General features: G+C 40.1%; 1 protein-coding gene and 1 long non-coding RNA gene across 6 annotated transcripts in view; one reads left to right on the top strand and one right to left on the bottom strand.

The window, feature by feature from the left end:
* Positions 1-22,730, top strand: part of ARFGEF3 (ARFGEF family member 3) — a 93,657-nt gene that overhangs the window by 45,637 nt on the left and 25,290 nt on the right. For 3 of the 5 annotated variants that reach the window (XM_066994242.1, XM_066994240.1, XM_066994243.1), the window contains 14 exons: positions 1,338-1,442; positions 3,766-4,090; positions 5,470-5,582; positions 6,289-7,199; positions 10,579-10,662; positions 11,881-12,047; positions 13,350-13,515; positions 15,408-15,515; positions 15,761-15,976; positions 16,237-16,347; positions 17,674-17,824; positions 18,300-18,614; positions 20,157-20,290; positions 21,672-21,817. In XM_066994242.1, coding sequence (XP_066850343.1) covers positions 1,338-1,442; positions 3,766-4,090; positions 5,470-5,582; positions 6,289-7,199; positions 10,579-10,662; positions 11,881-12,047; positions 13,350-13,515; positions 15,408-15,515; positions 15,761-15,976; positions 16,237-16,347; positions 17,674-17,824; positions 18,300-18,614; positions 20,157-20,290; positions 21,672-21,817 — 3,052 coding nt within the window. The remainder of the gene's footprint in view (positions 1-1,337; positions 1,443-3,765; positions 4,091-5,469; positions 5,583-6,288; positions 7,200-10,578; positions 10,663-11,880; positions 12,048-13,349; positions 13,516-15,407; positions 15,516-15,760; positions 15,977-16,236; positions 16,348-17,673; positions 17,825-18,299; positions 18,615-20,156; positions 20,291-21,671; positions 21,818-22,730) is intronic. The other 2 variants (XM_066994241.1, XM_048075710.2) reach the window with 1 other exon arrangement.
* Positions 1,327-10,571, bottom strand: LOC106032523 (uncharacterized). The gene is made up of 4 exons (XR_001204904.3): positions 10,433-10,571; positions 5,463-5,615; positions 2,880-3,167; positions 1,327-1,452 (listed from the first exon to the last, which is right to left on the bottom strand). It is a non-coding gene; the product is annotated as an uncharacterized lncRNA (long non-coding RNA).

Here is a 22,730-nt window from a genome sequence, read left to right as displayed (position 1 = left end):
ATTTGTGGCAGCAGTGATGTAAACCTATTAGCTACACTGAGTTGTGCAGGAGTGCAATATTAATTTCTTACCACAACATTTTGGTAGTAAGAGGGATCAAAGCAATCAGGAACGTAGGATGCCCTGTGCATGCTCATGCAAGTATAAATTGAAAGATGTTGATAATATGCATTAAGACATACTGTAAAAAAAGCTGTCAGGAAAGAAGGCAGTTGTAACTGAAAGACATGCATCTGTGCTGATAGGTATGGACTGTTATGAAGAAAAGGCTATCACCTCAAGAAAAGATACCAGCCAGCAGTTTTAAGCCCTCCATAGCACAGAGTTAGAAATCTAGCTTCAACTTCAGGATTCATTATTTGTGATATGGAATGTGAAATGTACGCTGTTCTGCTTGGATGAAAAATCATCGAGGTAAACAGAAGGTGTTGAGGCAGACAGTGACAGAAAGCAGACATTTCTCATTCCTTAATTTCATTTAAGATAAATCCATTCTTTACAGCTTTCTTAACCTACTGTCGTGCATCATAAAATACATTTCTCCAGCTCTCATCTTGGACCAAAAAAGCATGGAGAGAAGCATTTCTTTTTAGAAATGGAAATCAGAATGTGAGTGCAATTGGCATGGGGAGCTACCTTCATATGGCAGACCTCAGCTTTGTTTGTCTCCTGAATCCTGCAGCTAATTCTGAGAATAGGTACAAGTACATTGCACATTGCAAGCACGTTGATTCCAAGTGACCACAGAATCTTTCACACTCTTCCTATTGAGGCTCACTTTGTGTTTAATTTATACAGAGTAACTGACAAGGCCCTGAAAGGTGGCCATGTGATCATATAACTTTCTGTCTATGGATATTGACTTGTGACCATTATTGGTTGTCATCAAGAAAACAGAAAAAATAACCAGAAGAGAGCAGCCTAAACACCTTTCAAATTACCTGAAGAAGCTGTCTAATATTCCAACATCTTCTGGTTGTCTCCTTTTCCTCTGTTTAAGGGTTCCTTCTACCTCAAGTTTTCAGATTGAATTTGAAAAATTATTGTGATTTTTCTCATCTTCTGTCACATAGATTTCTTGTTATTCACTCTGAAATTTGATGATTTAAATCTATTTTCTTTACATTATGTACAAAAAGTAATAGATTGCTGCACATGATCAGTACAAAATAAACAGGGTGATAAAGGTGATCACACCATTCTAAGTCCATAGGAAAAAGCAAAATAAATCACTGCTATAAATTGTGGTGTAATTTTCAAGTGAACTAATGTAGTTACTTTAAATTAAATAATCTTTGTTTCAATGTGACATGAATGTCATATTTTCTCTTTGCCAGTGACAATCGACAACTTCAGCTTCTTTATTTGGAGTGCATCCTCTCCATGTTAAATAGCTCTTCTCCAAGCATGCACCAGCACAAAGGATTCACTGATCTCATATGGTGAGTAGATCTGAAGAGTAATACAAATACTCAGTTTATAAGTATAAAAGGGCCTTTTCCCAACACCATCCATGCAAACAAACCTGTAATAAATCACCAAATGTGAGCAGAGCTCTCTGTTGACCTACTATCAGTTCATTCTGTGCCTCATACAAGATTTCGTAGGACCTCAAGGTCAGCTAGCACATTAAATCCAGTAGTGAACCGTCACTGTCATGAAATCTAACATATTCACACAGAACAGAAAATCTCATACACTTTCTGCAATAGTTTGGGAGTCATGTGGCATTAAATGCACAATTATTCTGCTTAGTAGGATGAGGTGCTATAGAGATCCTGGTCCTGTGTGATAATAAAGGAAGGTAAGCAGAATCACTGTCAGATGGTGTGCTGGAGAACAAAAATACTAGTGACCTGTATTGTATAAGGGCTCAGGTAAAATGGTCTTTATGGTACTTCCACTTTATCAAGAAATCCTCTTTAGTATGCTTCACCAGAAAGACTTGATGTCTTTAATGTTTACTTCTACCTGTAGATTGTTTGGTGCCATCACCTCAGAGTGCCTGAAATTATCCTTGTCTTTTTGTTTGCAACAGTGCTTTTTTATAGCTTGTAGATAATTAAGTCATAACAATAAAGCCAGAATGTAAAGCCCATATCAAGTCCATGTCCATCCTCTGATCTTGCAGGTGACTGTTAGAAAAAGGTGTATGGGACTGCTAATGGCAAATGTGTTTCTTGTACTTCTACCCTGTTATTTTGAAACTGAATTGGGCTCTGGCCCAATTTTAAAGATGTAATGTATAGGAGCACTTACAGCTGTCGCAGAAAAAAATCAGATAACCTGATTCTTAGTGGCTGCAGGTCTGGGAGGTCTTCCAGGCTGATAACACTTGGCAACGTTGCATGGGGACCCTGTCCTGAAGCCTCTGGGAGCTCCAATGTAATAGCAGCATTCTCTCTTCCATGGCAAGCCCATTTCAGAAGATTCTCCTCATGAATTTCACCCAACATTTGTTTATGCTTATGTGACTGTTTGTGGGGCCATCCCAAAAACACTTCCTGTTTTGTTTTAAATTTGTTATTTTACACTACGGTTTACACTACAAATCTACAGGTATTTGTATTCGTATATGCTTATCATGAGGACAAGCCATGAGGGTCAGGACTTTTTAAGCAATCTGTTCTTATGCCTGCTCTGAGACAGGCACCTTTCTTAAGGAGTGTATTAATATATTTTGGAATGTACCTAATTGGGTACATTTTAAAGAAATGGATTAAGCAGATATTCCATAAGACATGGGATATCAGATGCCTGATTGAATACTGGTTTTCTTACTGTGACTTCAGGAGGCTAAGCTGTTTTAGCAAGCACTTTAAGAGAAGCAATGAAAGTTCTGGGCAGCATGAAAATCTTGGGAAATAAGATGTGCGTACCTATGAAGATGTGTCTCTCTTTATGGTGAAGCATTACTTGTCATCGAGTGCCTGCTGTAGGTGCCAGCTGAACAACCTCTGAGGCATGTGGGGGAAAATTGGGTTTGGGATTGCATTCTCATACAGCACTTGGATTTTTAAATTAGGGCATTAAAGTAAAATGGCGAGTGCATGAGGGCAAAGCTGAAATAACAGCTAGTTGAGCAAAGTGCTGAGTAGATTTTGGCTCTGGTTCCACCGTGTTGGTGAGGAGAAATGATCTGCTGGTGTGGAATCACTTGAGTGCTCCTGCAGAAAGACAATTTAAGGAAGGGTGATGTGGTTAGTGGCATGTGAGGAGTTACAGTGCACGCTTTGAGTTTCTGTAGAGGGCTTTCATTATGTTCCCAAAGGCCATCAAAACAGAGGCTCACAACTAAGGGTGCTTACTAAAATACTTGCCATGTTCAGGTCAGTTATGGAACGTAAAGCCTTCTAGTTAACAGAGGTTGTGTTTCATTTGGTCAGTTTTGTTTTTTTTTAAGTTCCCAATTGGACAGAAGAAAATACACTTGGCAGCAGCAATCAAGCGTTCCTACCTTGAAGTAGGTTGCAGCCAATTAAAGAGGCAGGTATGCTATCCTGTGAAGGACAGCATGGTGCAGTTATGACCTTGCAAAATCGGTATCGTGTTTATAAAGCACCCAAAAGTATTTCCATACATACTAGTATGCTGATGCTTGGGAGATTAAAAGAGCCTGGCACAGTTTGTTATTCAGTCTAACCACTGCTGTTGACTGATCATTAAAACAAGAGTGTGTATCTCATTTAACTGTGGGTTATTTTCAGTCTGTTCCTGTGAGGTTTTTTTACAGTTACCATCTGCTGCTTTTTCTCTTTTTCTCAGGAAGCAGCTGTGTCCAGCCTTAGTAGTAATCCTGGGAAACCCGATCCACGACAAAACCATCACCTCTGCCCACAGCAGCATCTGTCTTGAGGCAGATTCGCCTTCCTCAGGGGTCTCTGATCACGGCCGGGGTTCGGGCTGTTCATCCACAGCCCCTGCCCTTAGCGGGCCTGTTGCACGGACCATCTACTACATTGCAGCCGAACTGGTTCGGCTGGTGGGGTCGGTGGAATCCATGAAGCCCGTGCTGCAGTCTCTGTATCACCGCATACTGCTTTACCCGCCGCCTCAGCACCGAGTAGAAGCCATCAAAATCATGAAAGAGGTAGGATAATCGCAGGTGCAAATCCAGGCAAATAGAGCAAAATTTTTAAATGGTAAACGTTGCTGAGATGTGCATACCTGTCCATTCCATACTTTACACTAGGGATGTTGAAATTGCCCTTTCCGAGCACAGCTCTTACGTCAAAGCCACTCTGACAAATATTTTTAGTTTTACAAGTCATAATAGCTATATTTGTCTCCATAATGCAAGCTGCTATGGCAACTCTGTCAGTGTTCATGCTGTGGTACTGCATGGAGGAGGTCTTTATCACTGAGTCATGACTGCTCTTTTGGATGAGATACAGTGTAGTGATCCTCTTCTCAACTTCTTTGGCATCTTTCCCCACTCTCTGTTCCCTCTAGAAGGAGACACTCATCCTCACAGTATAGTATTCTGGACATTAAGTTGAACACATGCTTTGATTATGTGTCAGGTTTTTGAAATGCTGTTTCTTTGAGCTGTATTACAATAGCTGGAATGTCTCAAGTGGCCATGCCAAGACCAGTCCTTCCTGGCCTGTCACCCAATATCTGTGACAGCATGTGTGAGACCTCTTTGAGCAGCAGCTGAAATCCTGGGCTTTTCCATTTCACATGAGCAGCATTTTTCTCGTGCTGTGGAATGCAAAGCAGCTTACATAATTTGATGAACAGCAGTCTTTTTTAGATTTTTGCTGTAGCTGTGCATAGATAAGCTGTTATGCATCTGAAGATCTCTCCTAACACCACACAGCCACCCACTGGGTTGCTGTCTGAACTCACAGTCATTCTGGCAGTTGCTTTCCTCTAATTTTAAACAATAGCAACATGACAATCTGCATTACATTTTCAGGAAGTTTTAGGAAAATATTAGCTAATGTTTTTCTCTGCAGGATATGTTGTCTCTTTCTGCTCGTTAATGTGCTCCTTCCCTGTATGTCCTGGTTGGCATTAACAGGACTTGCCACCCAGCAGGGTTGGGTCAGAAGGAATCAATTCATGTATTTTTGCATGACTACCATTTTGTAACTGGGTGACTGAAGAGCAAGGCTCTCTTCAGTATATAATATAAAATAATGCAAGATACTTGCTCTGTATTTAGGCATAGAGAATGTCTTGTGTGCAGTTCAGTTGAAACATATTCAGTCAAAAATGTAAAGCGCTGGAGAACATTTTGTGTGTGATTCATGTTGCATATGCTGTTTATCTCTATCTGTATTTCTCCTTTTAAAAAGAGGAAGGATACCATTAATACATAGAACATTAGTGTGCTGTTTTCTTTTGCTGAGAGAATTTACTGTACTGCTACTTCAGGTTCCAGGACTTGACAGAATTATGACTCATTATATTTAAAAAATGCTTAAATCACCTTCTAGTAACTTCTGCTTTATTACCTTTCAGATACTTGGCAGTCCTCGGAGGCTTTGTGATTTGGCAGGGCCCTGCTCTTCTGAGTCAGAATCCAGGAAGAGGTCTATTTCTAAAAGGAAGTCCCATCTGGATCTTCTCAAGCTGTATGCTTTGTTTCCTCTTTTAGCCTCTTCTCTCTTAAACGTGTGCACACATGACAGTTAAACAGTTGTACCTTCTGAAGCATATCCAAAAATTAGCCAGGGTTAAATAAGCTGTGAAAATACGAGATGAGTAAAAGCTTTCACTGGTTTGAAGTGAGTCTGGGCCTGTTTGTAAAGCCATAGGCAACCACCTTGGGGAGTTTACCAGAATACCCTGTAATAAATTGCTTAACAGCTGGAAACTCTTGGTTTTGGGAACTAACCTTTCAATGCTTATTTGGAAGTACTGAGGTCAAAAAAGTTGATCCAAATTTAAATGTCAGATTGGGCAAAAAGCATTCTCAGTCCTTTTAAAAAATATATCTTGTCAATAAGATCATTTTCAAGACACAGGTGGCTTTATATTTAGCTTCAATTGGGTGGTTTTTTTTTCCAGTGTAAGGTCTTGTCTGTAAGGGAAAATACGCTGTGCATGCTGGTACAAATGTACAGTAACTATTTGTTTGGTTGTCAGTCCCTTTACAGAATGGCCATGTCCACCTGGGAGATGTAATTATTTGTGTAGTACTAGTTATCTTCCTCAAAAGTAGACTTACAGGATAATTTAAATTCTTTTTTTTTTTTGAGGGATGATGTTGGATGACTGCAATGAGCTCGCTATATATGCTGCATCTCTTAGAAAATCTGGTCTCTGTTTTAATTGTAGTATCATGGATGGGATGACAGAAGCATGCATCAAGGGTGGTATTGAAGCATGTTATGCTTCAGTGTCGTGTGTATTTGCCTTGCTCGGAGCATTGGATGAGCTAAGCCAAGGCAGGGGCCTTAGTGAGGAGCAGGTCCATCTGCTCCTACGGCGCCAAGAAGAACTGAAGGATGGGACTGAGACGAGCAGGGACTCCATGGAGATCAATGATGCTGACTTTCGGTGGCAAAGGCGCATCCTGTCCTCAGAAAATCCTGCCTGGGAATCAGGAAATGAGAAGAGTCCTGATATTAGCATTAGTGTTACCACAGACACTGGTCAGACCACTTTGGAAGGGGATATGGGACAGACAACTCCAGAGGATAATCCAGAAAGTCAAAAAAACTCGCTGTCATCTCCAGCTGGACATGAAAGCAAAGAGATTCATTATAGAGAACCAGAGTCAGAAACCATTGACCAGCCAGATGTTGTTCAGAGAAGCCACACCATAGTCTACCCAGATATAACTAACTTCTTATCAGTGGACTGCAAGACCCGGTCCTATGGATCCAGATACAGTGAAAGTAACTTCAGTGTTGATGACCAAGATCTTTCTAGGACTGAGTTTGATTCATGTGATCAGTATTCCATGGCAGCAGAGAAGGACTCTGGCCGGTCGGATGTTTCAGACATAGGCTCTGACAATTGCTCCCTGGCCGATGAGGAGCAGACACCACGGGACTGTCCAGGTCACAAGTCCTTACGCAGTGCTGCTCTCTCTCTGAAATTGCTGAAAAACCAGGAAGCAGACCAGCACAGTGCACGGCTGTTCATCCAGTCACTTGAAGCTCTTCTTCCTCGGCTTATAGCTCTCCCCAGCATAGAGGAGGTAGACGGAGCACTGCAGAGCTTCTCTTCAACTTTCTGCTCAGGTTTGCAAGCAAATATTTACTGTCTAACCAATATGCACACTGTAACATCACTGTACACAGATTCTCTTGTAGGAGTTCATCTTCAGAGAACATATTCAGAATAACGTGGTTTGTGCTCTACAAAGCACATTGCTCTACAACAGCATATTTCATTTAGGGCGAAGCAAATTGAATATGCAGATGATGATTCAAAGGGAGGTCAATCCACTCTTAGAAGACTCTGGATTATGTCCTCGGTTGAAAAATCAAATTTTCTGTAGTGAGATACCTCTTCACAGATCGTGAAGATCTTTTGACAAAATTTGCATGTGCTGTCATTAGGGAGAGGCTGGGGTTGCCCCTTGGCGTGAAAACTGGGGGTACGGGGAGGACCATCACCCATTTTGAAAGGGGTTCAAGTAGCTTAATATATTACTTTATTATTGTTAGTAAGCCCAAGCCGTGCAAAGAAGATGATAAGAATCCCACAACAGTAAGCTATTGAAAGAGTAAGAGAAGAGGAACAACTCCTCTTTTTCTCTCTTATTTTATGCTGCTATCTATGACAGAAAATCTGAAGCTCAAAGCCCAGTCCCAGTGAAAAATAGTTAAAGATCTTACCTTTCAAGAGATGAAATAATTGCTCTTCTTTCAGGGTTAGATTCTTTGGGATCTTAACTTGGTCAATCAAACAAAAAAGGGCTATGCAAAGGCAAGTTTGTTGTGTTGATAGTATATTTGAGATGTGTACAAATATACATATTTTCAGAAAGGTTTCTTTTTCCCGACAGTGGCCAAGGTGGAAATGTTCATTAAAATGTATTTCTCTGTTTCTTAATTCACCACAACTGCCTTTTCCATCACTCCTCTCCTAATCATTGCTTCATTCATTTGTGCTCTCACACACATTACTGATAGAGTCAGAAGGGATGCCTTCCATCATCATACAGCATAATTTAGATACGAAGCTGGGTGAATGTGTTGATAACACCACACAAATAAGCTGATATTCCTGATTTTCTGTTTAAGTGCTGACCAAATAAGCCCTAAGTCAGGAAGGCAGTAAATGGCATTTGTAAGAAACACAGTAGCCTTTTTATATCACAGAAAGGAGGTGTCTTAAAAGGGACTTTAATATTAATTACATTCTTAATTGAGGTGTTCAGAAGCATCCTTCCTGTCACAAAGAATTTATTTTTCCTGTAAAATAGTGAGGTTGTAGCAAAAGATGAGGACTAGAACTCTTGCTTTAACTTTTGTTTGCCTGATAGCTCCTGTATAAATGAGTATACAACTTATTTTCTCTTAACCTTTTGTCTGTCAAATCCCTTTAGAAGATTTTAAGGTGTTGGAAGAGGTAGACCTAGCAGATTTCCAGATCTTAAGGCTAAATGCAACTTCTGTTACCATTCAGTATGACTAATACAGTAAGAAAGATAGAAGTATATTACTCAATTTCTGCATTAAGTCCATAATTTCTGGTTTCTCTCTTAAAACGATACCTAGTCATGGACTTAGGCTGTTGAGTTGAGGAAAGCCCTCAGCATTCCTAAGAAAACCAGCAATGTGGCTAATCCTGTATTTAAAAATGTGCACCCCGTTTCTAGTCTGACTTGGTGAAGTAATGGACAAGGAATCACAGACAAATACAATAACAAGTTACTGCTGGTTTTACAGATATGTGATGTATCTCAGTATTTTCCCTCTGTAAGAGGGATACTTTTGAACTCTTACAAGATCTGTGCAGTTTGTGTTTCAGCCAGAAACCTGGCATAAGACCCAGTCTAGCTGAAACGGTCCTTTTAAGCAAAAGTTCATCAGTATTCCTTCAGGGAGTACTTACCTCAGGGCTTCCTCATTAGCACCAAAATTGAATATAAATGATGAATATAAAGAAACTGTTCCTACTCCTTTTATGGACAATGTCTATTCATGTATAATTCCCGAAGAACGCATTAGGAAATACGAGTAGCAGTTAAGATCCAAGTTGAGAAAAAGAGACAGGTGCAGTTCTGGGACCATATAGGACAGGAAAAAGTATTTTTATGTTTCTGAGTCCTTACTTAGCTGCTTTGATTCATTCATCAGTTTTTCTTACGCTGGAGGGGGAAATACATTAGTACACAATCTAGTAGTCTTTTCTACAAGCTAGGTGCTTAAACAGTATTGTAACGTTGTATTTTCATAGGTCGGAAACACAGTGAAAGGAGGTAGGAATTTGAGGCATTGGCACAGGAACATAAGCATGGAAGAAGTGAAGTAAGCTAAAGAGAGTTAAAAGGGAGATTTGCAAGTCAGTTGGTTAAAAGCCTTTTTCAGCTGGTTATGATCTTTCGTTAGAAAGCTCCCCCCTTACTTGTTACTAGATAAAAACCAATGCTAAAAAAAAAAAATAATCCCTTAGTTACACTGGAGTGTGATGTCTATCTAAAAACACTGAAATATCTAAAAATTCTCAATACTGTGTTGACTTGCACAAAATATTGTTTGTATTTTATGTGGACTCCCTTTGACCTTGCCAATGTAAATGAGCTGTCTCCTTTAAGACAGTGTGCTAACCTCACTGTTTGCTATGGCTGGCAGATTTTTATAATTAAACTTGATGATCAATATTACCTTAATTCAGACATAACTATTCCCATGAATTGCCGTATCAAGGAATTACTTCTAATAATTGTGTGCCATTTTGTTAATAATCATAGCAAACATTTAGCATCTTGTTTCAGTTTTGATTCCCCAGCTTTTAGTGGCAAGGTTTTTATGTTAAGCATCGATGCAAGTTTGCCCATCAGCTGATCCTCTCCCTTTGAGAGCTGAGCTTCTGTAAAATGTAACTGGTTGTTCTCCAATATTTCAGAGGGAGTTAGGGGTCTTACCTTTTACAAACGCTTCTGGGTGCTCAAAGGTATACCTAAGTGGTACTAGCCACTTTTATGTGCAACTGTACACAGGTGGGCTTTTTTAAGCGATTGGCCCACATTTTCTTATATATACCTCTCTACCTTGATTTTTTTTTTTTTTTACTGTAGCTGATTCTAGTCCTTGAGGTACTTGTTTAAGAGATATCAGACATCAAAACAGCATAGTCTACCTACATCTGTATCATGATCCTCCACCCAGCAATGTGTTAAAAAGCATCTTTAACTTGAGTGGTGGGGTCAGTGGAGCTACTCATAGGCCTCCTTTGAAGCACCAGGTCATGATTTTGGGACTAGGCAAAGATTCTCCGTTAACATTCACCACAAGAAACTTACCGCAAACGCACGGAGGTCCGTGTGGATATAGTGTGTGGCCAGCCCTCTCACCCCTCTTCCACAAAGGTTGCTCCCTTGAAAGAGTTGTTCATTTTTTGGACCCACCCTGGAACAGTTACTCTCTCTCTAAATCCGCCCTCAAACAGTTATTCACCTTATCCACGCCCCCAAAGTGACGTCAGTGGAAAGTCCGAGAAGGCAGCAGCACAGAGCTTTCAAACCCTCACGAGGCAAGAAAAACATTTGCTTCTTTTCTGTGTGTGGATTATTTTTTATTTTTTTTTCTTAATGTTAATGGTTTGTTGTATTTTGTCTAAGAACAGGCATGAGCTTTGTGGTGGGAGGAGTATGTTCACAGTAAACCACTTCAGCAGCTACCAAATGACACAGCTTTGCTTCATCATGTAACTAACCTTGGAAGCTGGTTTTTTTTGTTTGTTTTTCATTTCAAATTTTCCTCTAGGATAAAGCTTACTCCTTAATTTTCCCTAATTGATGTCATATGAATGGATTTCACAGTTGTTGTGAAAACCATGAAATACTGTGGTTCATGGAGGGAGGGAGTCAAATATTTCTGGATTTTTCATGTCTCAAACGACAGATCACAGGGATTTGATTAAGTATCTCTCATACTCCATTTATTTTTTTCTACCAGTAGGTCAGCTAACTCCGAGGAAAATGTATGTGCTGCCTGTTCCACCTGGGAAGGAGGCATTGAACCACTGGGCCTGGTTGTAGGGGTGTAGTTTCATACAAATAGTGTTTTCAGGAGTACTGAGCACTTTCAGATGGCTTTTGGGTCTGACAAAGCTGCAAGTGCTCAGCTGTCTAGAAAGCAGGTCTTGTATGAGCTAAGCAGGGCTTGGAGTTGTAACAAGTCCCAGCCAGCTTGACCCCAAATATTTGTCCACGTACCTCTAGGCCATGAAAAGGATGATGATTACAGCCTGATCCTGCAAGGTACTGAGCACTCCAGTCCCCATCCAACAACTCATTTATCTGGTACCGATTTACTGGGAAGTTAAAGGAGCTTTGTCCCTCATTAGCACCATTTGGTGCAATGGATGCTCAGTTTCCTATAAGTATACAGGCTTTGCCTCTTTCCCTTCCCAGCTCACCTTTCTGGTTAGCTTTGTAGATATATCCTGCCCTTTGCTTTGTACCTGGCAGTCATCCTGATGACTGCTCGTGTCTTTCAAATTAAGCTTGTTGCTGCTTTGCTGGACTGTGACTGGAGTGTTCAGTTTCCCTTGCAGCACTGCATTCTAGATGGACTATTTAGTTTTCTACTCCCTACTCTAGTTCGTTTAATAGAGTCACTTCTACTGATGATTCATTAACTATTCTAGCAATCTGTTGCTGCTGAAATGCTAGGGTTAGTTTCTGATTTATTTTTTTCCAGGCAAAATCTCTGTTAAATGTGAGAGCTCACATGGTGTTTTTGTTAGGTATGATGCACTCACCAGGATTTGAGGGAAACACAAATTTCAGCTTCCAGACTCTGATGAATGCAGACAGCCTCTACATGGTCTCACATTACACTCTGCTGCTTAACCTAAAATTGGCCAACTCGGATTACTACAGGAAGAAGCCTACCCAAGCCCCCGTGTTGCTGGTGAGTTATGGAATACAGGAAAACTGTTTTGAAAAAACTGTTTTGTTTCCTTTCACATAAAGCAGCCCACATATAAATGTTCTTCATGCTGCTTGCTAAGTGGAGAAATAATAATTGCAAATGAAGCATTCTCCAAGCTACTTATGAATCTTGCATGATAAATGTCATGCCTCTGAATTACACAGCTTCTCTGAAATTCAGGGGGAATGAATGCTGCTTACTGATGATCATTACAGTAACAGTCATTTTGATGGATAGTGCATCTGCAGAACAAATCTTCATTACCATCGTGTAATGAAGCAAGTATTGTTAGTGAACACTGTCAAGGGACATACCTTAATCTTGCAACTCCTTTTGAGCATAATGACAAATTTCTTGCTTAATACTAGCTTTGTATTTACATAGATGAAGACATGAGAAGTTTGAGTGAGATAATTAGTTTAGGTTTTAGTCATATAACTGATGATTTTTGTGACACCTGGGATTCCTCAGGTTTTGTTGTTGTTGTTTTGTTTTAAATTGTTTTGAAGGCTACAGGCATTCTAAAACTTGAATCTATGCTTCTCAACTCAGCTGTCGAAGGTGAGTAATTCCAGAGTTTTCCTAGAAATAAAAAAAAATAATGGAAATCCAAAACCAAGGAACAAGCATATATGGAACAAGCCAAAACATTCTGTCAAAAAGTACCGTTCCTGCTGAATTTCCCACGTAAGATAATTTATTTTCTAGGAAATACTAAAAACAACTGGTTTTGACCATCATCATCAGTTCTGGTATGCTTTTCAGCAGCTGCAAGAGCAAATCAGTAACTCAAAACTTCCTTTAGGGCCAGTCCTGTGCAAAACACACCTAAGTATTGTTGAAAATAGTTCAGATGTATCTAATTGGGCCCGAGTTTATCTGTGGTGAATGTTCAATGCAAAAGAGCCTGATTGCTGGACAGGCAACATTAGGTGCCACAATTTCATTTTTATTGGAGTTGAGATTCTATCCCCACCTTGTGGAAAAAGTGAAAGACCAGCACGTGCCATTGTCATGGTGCAAGAGCTGTCACTACGATTTGTATCTTGCATGAAGTGCAATAGGAGAAATCTCCTCGTGTATGTTGTTGTACAATGAGAATCATGTTCATGTCATTCTTGCCATAGAGACACATTGTGATCCTTGGTTTATTCTTATTTTTTGTATAATTTCATTTCTACTCCTGCATTATGTTATGCACAGGAATGGATCTAGAACCAGAAGTGCTCATGCTATAGGACTTACCATTGTCTTACATCTGGCTTTTATGGTTGTCTACAGAAAGAGTTCATGAAGCAGGTCCAGTCCAGTGGAGTGTTGATGGTGTTTTCCCAGGCCTGGGTTGAAGAGCTGTACCACCAGGTACTAGAAAGGAACATGCTGGGGGAAGCTGGATACTGGGGAAGCCCCGAAGAGCACAGCCTTCCACTTATCACCATGCTGACTGGTCAGTATTTTGTTTTGATATCAGGGAATAACTTCCAAACGTGTGTCTAAAGCTACAATAACACACTGCTTCACTCCATTGCATACAGAACAGTGTGTAATCATTCAACGTGTGGTGTTTCACTAAAGTACAAGTAAAGAAAGAATCAGACTCAGCTGTGGCAGATACTAAGTGCATGTTATGTATCAGGCAGAAAGCTTTTGGAGCCTGGGTTTAAAAACAAACAAAACCCCTGAAACTTAGTAGTAGTCTTGATTCTCTGTGGCCAGTGTCATCAAAAGCTGAATAGACTGGAATGTCCTGTTGTCTTGGCTTGTATGATACCATCTGTGTGACGGCAGTGTCCCGAAGTCAGTTATTATCAGGATCCAAATGAGCTCTTTATTGCCTGCGGAGGAATGTTTGCTAATTGAGATGAATAATCAAGATATAGCCAAAAAAATGGTTCTGTTATTTTCTCAGAAAGGTGGCTGCCTGATACTTCAAGAGGTACAGATAGACTTCAGGCATTTTTTCAGGAAGAAATATGCTTCTTTACATACTTTTGGATCCAGTAACCTACTGATACTGCTAAAAACCTATCTGTAAAATAATACACTTTGCTAGCATACTGTTGTTTTTTTGTTTTTTTTTTTTATTTTTTTTTTTTAAATAACTTGTTTGTTTGTTTGTTTGTTTAAATAACTAAAAGTATAATGGAGACAGGAAGGGTAGATTTGTTCACTGAACCAAAGTTCTTTTAATTCTTTCAGCTTTAGCTATGGTAGACTTGGTACCTGTTAATGACAAACAATAAAGATGCTGTTTTCTTGATGTCGTAGCAAAGCCATTTCAGTATGCCTGTGGTGCAATACAAATACAAGTAGTGGAGTCTGATCCTGGAAGCCTTCCAAAGATTGGGCTCCCCTTGGTTCTGATTTGTGCTATGCCAGGGGTATGCCAAATGGCAGTAGTAAGAAGCTGAAGACCCACAGCACCTCTAACAAGTGCTGAAAAACAATCCTTAGCTTCATTTGAGGAGAAAAATTAAATAGTATCTGCTGAAACACAGCAAGATGTCTGTGATACTGTACTGATATAAAATGCACTGTTTCAATGTATGTACTGTATGATTATGATGAGGTAATTAAAACATTGTATGCAGGGAGAACACTGGCTTCATTAACAAAGAGCAACGCCATCAAAGAACAATGCTCTGAAAGGTTTTTGCTTATCATTTTGAGCTCAGAGTTGCCTTTAAATATTGAGTTGAGTGATAAATAGTCAGTTGGGAAGCTGAAGAAAACACTTCAGAAAAATAATATCTGTGAATTGTGTGGAGAAGAGAGAGAGAGGGATTTCTAGAAAGCAAATCAATGTGATGCCCCTAATATTAAATTCTATGTTACAAAGATAATCTTGTTGTGTTGGAGAAAGGGTTGTGTTTCTTTTGAGATTGAGCCCACATAAGTCTACTAAAAATCCCATTTAGGATATAGGATCCCAGTGTGTCTAGGAACACACAGTAAAAGGATTTAGCAAGACTTGAAATGAAATACTCTGAAATACAGAGATCTAAGGGCGAAGGAGGTTCTAAACTGTAAGAAATACCATGTAATCTTTACTAAGAGTTATGTTGACTGTGTAACTCTGGGGGGCTTTTGTTGAGTGGGTTATTTCCCTTCTCCAAGAAAAGGTGGGTTATTCTGGGCAAAGCATAATGTGCCACTGCTTATGTTTATAGCAAGGCTTCATAAGGCTGCCAGAAAAGAGGAACTAAAAGACATACCTGAGAAATCTGGAGCACTAGAACCTACTTGAACAAGGAATCAGTAAGAGATGCTTTATCTATGTCATCTGTGTGTTGCATGTTGCATAGTAATCTTTTTTTTTTTTTTTAAATGTTCTGGCAGACATCGATGGCTTGGGAAGCAGTGCAATTGGTGGCCAATTGATGGCATCTGCTTCAGCTCAATCTCCTCTTTCCCAAAACCGGAAGACAGATGATTCTGTTGTTGCAGGTATTGAACCTGTACTGTAAGTACAAGTGTATCTGCCGACGGTGCATTGTTTTATACCATAAATTTATAAAAATTGGGTTTTAAAGGAGCAATTTAAGGGCTGAGGGAAGTTTGTCAGTACATCCTACACAAGAATCAGATAGACAGTCCAGTATGCAGAGAACAACTATGACTTTTTTTTAACCACTGATGCTGTTAAGTCATTTTCCAGTAGTAGTAATGCAGTAATGCATTTCTCACTCCAGGAGTTGCTTTTGCCCGATACCTCTTAATCGGCTGTTGGAAGAACATGATTGACACCTTGTCCACACCGCTAACTGGTCGCATGGCAGGCAGCTCCAAGGGGCTGGCATTCATCTTGGGAGCAGAAGGAGCCAAGGAGCAGAACCAAAAGGAGAAGGACTCCATCTGTGTGAGCCTGGATGGACTGAGGAGGGCAGCCCGGCTGAGCTGTGCTCTAGGTACTCCTGCATGTGGGTTGTCATGGCAGGCTTATCAATTGGGATGATAACTTTCCTTGAATGAATTTGGGAGAGAGAAAAGCAGCATCCTGTTCTTGTCGAGGATGATCGAGGAACCTGGACTGCAGAACTCCCCTTGGAGCCCCTCTGACCTACAGCATAGACATGTCCATCCATCTTTCCCTTGACACAAACTGTTGCTTGGATTGCATGGGGATGGGGAGAAAATGCTGGTTCAACATTGTGTTGTTGCTTTACAGGTGTTGCTGCTAACTGTGCATCTGCTCTTGCTCAAATGGCTGCTGCCTCCTGTGTCCAAGAAGAGAAAGAGGAGAAAGAAATCCAAGAGCCCAGTGATGCCATAGCTCAAGGTAACAATGTGATTAAGTGATTCACCTTATCTCATATTGCCTGCAGATGAGGTACTTTGCTATACACAGAAGCACAACGGAAAGAGATGTCAGTATTGTGCATTACTCACTTGCAAGCATGCAGGATGTAAGTCTAGAGGCTTCAATACATGTCCTGCTGTCCTGAGTTCTTAACGTTATGTCATGCTGATTGGTATATATAGAGAACTGAAATTAGTAAAACAACAGATAAGGCTAAGTGCATTTTGAAACCTGCACTTTCTAAAAATTGTGATACTGGTACAACCAGAGGGCATCAGAGAAACAGTAGTGTGATAATAGAAGCTGAGCTTGCGTCCTGCTCCCTGACTTGTCTGTACATCCTGCTTGCTTTTGTCATCATCAAATATTTAAAATTTTTCAAATCATGTTAAATGAAGCTGGAATGGAAAAAAAAAAAGTAAGATAAAACAACTAAAAAGTTCTGCATCCCTATAACAGTGGAAGTCAGTAAAGTCAATTGTTGTCTCTGATGCCTGGTGGAAAACGAGATAACATCTGATTTCTAATGGAAAAAAAAACATAACAAAACATAGTGTTGCATAAATGTCCCTTCTTGGTACTTTAATTTGGTGACTCAGTAGAGAAACCAAAACTGAATAGGCCTGAGCACAATCTGTGTTTGGATCACTCTGCTTGATATAACTGAAGCGAGTTGGCCAGGCCGCATTGAGGCAAAGAGGAGGCAGCAGTGGTGGCCAGAGGCCAACAGATCTGTTTTATGAAAGCTTAAAAAGCTTCACAATTTGTTTCAATTCCAATGCAACATGAAAATTTCAGAGATTCTCATGAAAAAGAATGAGGTCCAAATGCTTGGTAGTTCAGATAAGGATTAATTTTGCTTTGACAGAATATCTATTACCAAAAGCTCTTTGATGAGAATTTCATATGGAAATAGATGTAAAATCTGTAAACCTTTTTTTCTGTGGCAAAGAAGATTTTGGTAATAATAAATAAAAATCCAGCCAGCTCCAAACAGAAACATGTAATGTTGCTGGCAATGCTGCATCTGTTCTGTGGGCAACAAGATGTGAATTTGGGGGTGGAGGAGTGTTAATCTCAGACTGATTTTTCATGCTCATAAAATCAATCCAAATGGAATTTTCATTTTAAAACTGCCCTATGTTTATGAAGAAGAAATGGGGTGCTGTGGTTTGTTTTTTTTTTCTGAAATCCCCATTCTTTTGTAACTTTCAGACTGCATACATTTACCTCCACTGTATGTGCAAACAAATGTTTGTTGAAAAGCTGGATAAGGTAATGTTCTTTTTATTTTTCATGCTGCAGTGAAACAGAAAGTGGAGCAGAAACTGGAGCAGATGGGGAAAGTGCAGGGAGTCTGCCTACACACTGCTCATGTTTTGTGTATGGATGCAGTCCTTAACGTGGGCCTGGAGATGGGAAGCCATAATCAGGACTGCTGGCCTCATGTGTTCAGGTACTCAGCAGCTTTCCCAAAAGAAACAGAATTTATACCATGTTGCCTGAAAGTACCAGACTGAGACAAAAGACTTTACGTACTCTGGGAGTCTTCTGTATAACCAGTATCAGAGTGAATTAACTGCTGGTATCTGTAAGAGAAAAGACTTCTTTTCACTGCTGTTTAGAGATGAAATCAGTGCTTAGAAACTTCAAATCAATGTTTAGAAATTCCAGCATTACCAGAAAATTGTTGCAGACCCAGGAACCTAAAAGGCCTTTCAGGCTCCTCAGCTAAGCTGTTTGCTGTCAAGGCACATGGGAGGCCAAAGGATGTAAGAAGACAAGTTATCTATGATGTGGCTGAGAGTTTTACTTACACTGTCCTTCTGGAGTACAGATCCAGGCATTTCTTCAGCCCTCTGATTCTAGGGAGATGAGAGTTGCTGTTCTAGGGTGTTTATCCATATTTTCCTTCTCCTGTTTGTTCTCAGGGTGTGTGAGTACATCAGCACGCTGGAGCACACCCACTTCAGCGATGGTGCTTCGCAGCCCTCCCTTACCATCACCCAGTCACAGCAAGCACCTGGAGGCCTGCAACCAGACTCGGAGCTGGGGGAGTCTCCCCAGGAACTGACGCCTGAGCAAGAGACCACCCTCAGCAGCAATCCTGTTATTCAGCCGGTTTCCATCCAGGAGCTTATCAAGGAGAGCAGTAAGGGCAGAGCTTTCGACTTCCGTGGAGGCAGCCTGCTATGTGGGACCAGTGCTGCCAAGGCTGTTCTCACACTCTCCACGCAAGCTGATAGGTAAAAGCACGACTAGAGTCTCTGTTCACAGAACAGGACCAAAATGGACCTTTCTGTGGTGCAGTGGGACCTGATTTTTATGGCTGCTGCAGCTACTTGCTTCAGTTGAGTTTCACAAGAGAGCTACGTGTGTGTCACTACCAGCAGTTCCTAAAATACCTGCCTTTCTGCACCTCTGCTGTACCTGCCCTGCTTTGTGGAAGCACTGGGCTGAGTATGTCTGTGCACACACAACAGTGAATATGCCAAGTAAATCACATGCATCCTGGGAGTGGAAGATTTATTGCTTGCATGCAAATTCATCTATTGTCTTTGCTCCTTAAAGCAGACAAAAATGTAGTTGTCAAGACCAGTGTCAGTCAGAAAAGAGCTGCTGCTGTCAGGACAATGTGGACAGCTTGTCAGCCTGCCCCAAGGTGCTGGAGGAGGGAAAGCCACCATGCATGCTCACAGACTGGCTAGGTTAAATGTCCCTACAGCACAGTCTGCAGACTGATGTGTCACAGACTTTTATTTTGCTCTTTCTGCCATTCATTTAGCAGCCAAGGATACAGTTGCAAACTTCCTGGTTTTGCATGTTTCTAATACCCTTTTTTTTTCAGCTGTCTAGCTGACACTTTGTACTATTGATCTCTCCCCACAGGAGGGATTTATTTGTAAATTCAGAGTAAAAATTGATGCATACGGATATACTTGTGGGAGTTCGATTCTGTGCATGGACAGTACCTTTTATTCACTAAGCTCACGATTCCAGCCTTGTTCCAAGGATTAGATAACAGCAGTACTGTAATTTTAAGGACACAGGTTTGTTCCTTTAGTGCAGACGTCGTTAGGACTTAATCCTCAGTTTCCCGGGACAATAGAAAGTTCTTCTGAAAAGCAGTAGCAGGAATTCGTAGTTGAGTCAACTTCTGGCTGTACCATGTGAATTTGTTTGTGATCTCTGTGGAAACCTACCTCCTATCTAAGCAAAATTTTACAGCTTTAAGGGTACATATTTTAAATCTTAAATCGTAAGAGCTCATTGCAGCTGAAAATAACAACTGTTTATATTCCTAAATAGCAATTCAGATACAGCCACTTTAGGTGTAATACTTAAATTAATTTGTTTTCATGTAAGGGGCTTTTCAGATGGAACAAACTGCTGCAACTCTAAAGTCACTGAAGCCATGATGTTAACTGTGAGGACTGAGCATATTCTCAATTTTTTGAATCACTGTTCGCGAACTGCTTATGGCATTAAGATAAAGTAATGGGGAACTGGTGATTCTTTGAAAAAGTGGCTTTTTGTTTTAGTGCTGCAGTTGAATATTGGAAAGGTTCTGGTTGGTCCTACAGCACTCTGCTTCCCACGCTCCAATTAATATTTCTGTATCAAAGTCTTTCTGTAGCACTATATAAATGAAGAAACCCTTTATAAACCAATGTTTTGCCAGAGGCAACACACTGAAGCTATTGACACATAAGGGTTTTCCTCTTATATGCACATTTAAGTCTCTGTATCATGAATTTTTCAATTGGTTTCTGTTCTTTTTGTCACAGGCTCTTTGAAGATGCTGTTGACAAGTTAAACTTGATGGCACTGGCAGGCTTTCTTTACCAGCTCAAGAAGGCTTCTCAGGCCCAGCTTTTCCATTCAGTCACAGATACAGTTGATTACTCCCTAGCAATGCCAGGTAAATTGCCTAAAGATCCCTTTCAGCATTCTGTGTTTCATGTACAACTGTACTGCTTGCAGGATTTGCTTTGTATTCTTACAGTTTTGATTTTTCCAAGTGAAATTTCAAAGTATAAATAAAACAGTATTTAATAAGATTTCTCTGTAGGAATCTTTAGGTTGAGAATTAAGAGGTTGAGAATTTTTTCTGGACAGGGACTACATCCGTACTTGCTGTGAAAGACTTCAGAGGACGTTCATTTGGTGATTGGACTTTGGGGTGTTAATTATCTACCAATATTTAATCACAGCTCCAGATCCAACCTGATCTGGTAAGGAAGGTTCTGAAGGTGAATGTAGAGCTAAGACAGTGGCTTTAGCGTAGGCATTTGACACTTGGGATAACCTCAGATGTGTTCATAAAGTAAGTGATAGCAAACAAAGCACACAACTGAAAAAAGTGATGAATTGTCTTGCTTGCTCTTCCCCAGAAAAGTGCAGCATATACCATACAGTACAAAGCCTGTAAAATGTTGTCTGTTCTGTGGCAGACATGGATTTTATCTTGTGTATGTCTCCAATTTAATTGTTTTCCCCTCTCCCTGAGGTACTATTTGTCATTATCTCAATATGAAACATAATTGTTCATTTTTTGTTCTGTCTTGTCTCCAGGCCTCAACGATGATCAGTTTCTTTAATAAACAGTGACTGTGTTATCTTATACGTAGCAGTAAATCAACAGTAGTTATTAATAATGCTATTAAAATAAGATAGAGCAATTAATTGTACATATATCTTTGTATTAAAAGTGTTGTGCCCATATTTTAATGAGACAATGAATTATGTTTCCAAATGTTGTAAGAGGAAAGGAAAATGAATCCTTTTCAATACAAAATAAAGAGTATTAGTGGCTCATGAGCAGATGATCATTTTCTCAAATTCTCTGCTTCACATCCTTTGCTTGGTGAGAAATACAAAAGACAAGCTAAAGCTAAATAATTTGCAGTTTATGTTGTTTCCTGTAGATGTCACCAAAGGTTTTTGCAACTACTGTTTTGGTTCTCCGTATCAGTTGTTTAACTCCTTGCTAAATATGTCTGCACTTAGCTGTATTGGTTATCATGACTGAATTATAATGCAATATTAGCTTCCCATGTATTTGCGTCTTAAAAGTGCTTCCCAAAAAATCGATCACTTAAATAAAAATGAAGTGGTTTTAGTATGTTGTTCTTAAAGCTTGCATCAATTTCTTGTTCTTTTACCTACACAGGCATAGCTAGGATTTCTTCCTAGCTGAGTACTATTAATTTCTAAACAGATTTAAAATCCTCTTTAGACATCCAGAGATAGAGGAGCAGCTGTTTGTTAGCTTCCATTTATTTGCTTTTACTTCCTTGTAGGTGAAGTAAAATCTACCCAGGACAGGAGAAGCGCACTTCACTTGTTCCGTCTTGGTGACGCCATGCTCAGAATCGTAAGGAGCAAATCCCGCCCGTTGCTCCACCTCATGCGTTGCTGGAGCCTGGTGGCACCTCACCTGGTGGAGGTAGGAGTGGGGGAGAAAACGGGAATGGGTGCAGTGGGTGCAAAGCTGAAATAGCTGGAGAAAGCTCAATAGCTCTTAACATGTAAATTAACCCTCAACATTATGCCAAGTTTGGTCTCAGTCCTGTTGCAGTGTTGTATATACTGTGTCATCTCTTGTGATACTGCTGCTGAGGATTGTACTTCTAAATAAATAACTGAAATGGACAGGTCCAGGGACAATGCATTGGATTTTCGTGATGTGATACTTCTTGTTTGTCTGTGGTGAATAAAATGAAACCACTCTAAGAGGTTACAAGCAAGTTCTCCATCTATTTTCTAAGTCAAGGCCTGCATCCTAACAAGTCTGTCTATAAAAGGATGCACAAAAAGCCCACATAAAGCCAGCACAACTGAGAAGATGGCTAAATTTTTCCCTTTCCTCTTCTTCCTTGTAAACTCTGGTCAGTGGCGTGCCAGTAGCAGCCACATAATGCATTTCAGTTACAAGAAATGACCTTTCTTCAACCAAACTTTCTGTCTTATTTGGTGAAATGCTGATGTATTGACTTCTCAGAGCATTTTGCTTTGTATCATTGATATTAATAAATGTGCAGTACTTGCTTGGTATTAGTGACGTACATGGTGTTATGTGCCTAGGTGTGTTAAGAGTTTAAGATGAGCAATTCAGTAAATTGCCATGGCACTTAATTTACTCAATAAAATGTGTGGAGTATCTTACAACAGAGTTCAGACTTTGGGGAGTCTCAGTGCAATACCTCTAAGTGAAGCAGAAATTGCAGAGAATAATTTCATTGTATGCTTTAACAGCCCTTTATCTTGAAAACTTAACACTTGTCTTTGGATGCCAGCTTGAGACCACTTTAAATGCTCTCCATGCTTTCAGCACTTTTAAGCCTTTCAAGATCCCAAGC

This window comes from Anser cygnoides, chromosome 3 (genome assembly GCF_040182565.1).
Source record: "Anser cygnoides isolate HZ-2024a breed goose chromosome 3, Taihu_goose_T2T_genome, whole genome shotgun sequence".
In the NCBI taxonomy this organism is placed as follows: Eukaryota; Metazoa; Chordata; class Aves; order Anseriformes; family Anatidae; genus Anser; species Anser cygnoides.
Note: the sequence above shows the minus strand (reverse complement) of the source record. Positions and strands in the feature narration are given on the sequence as shown.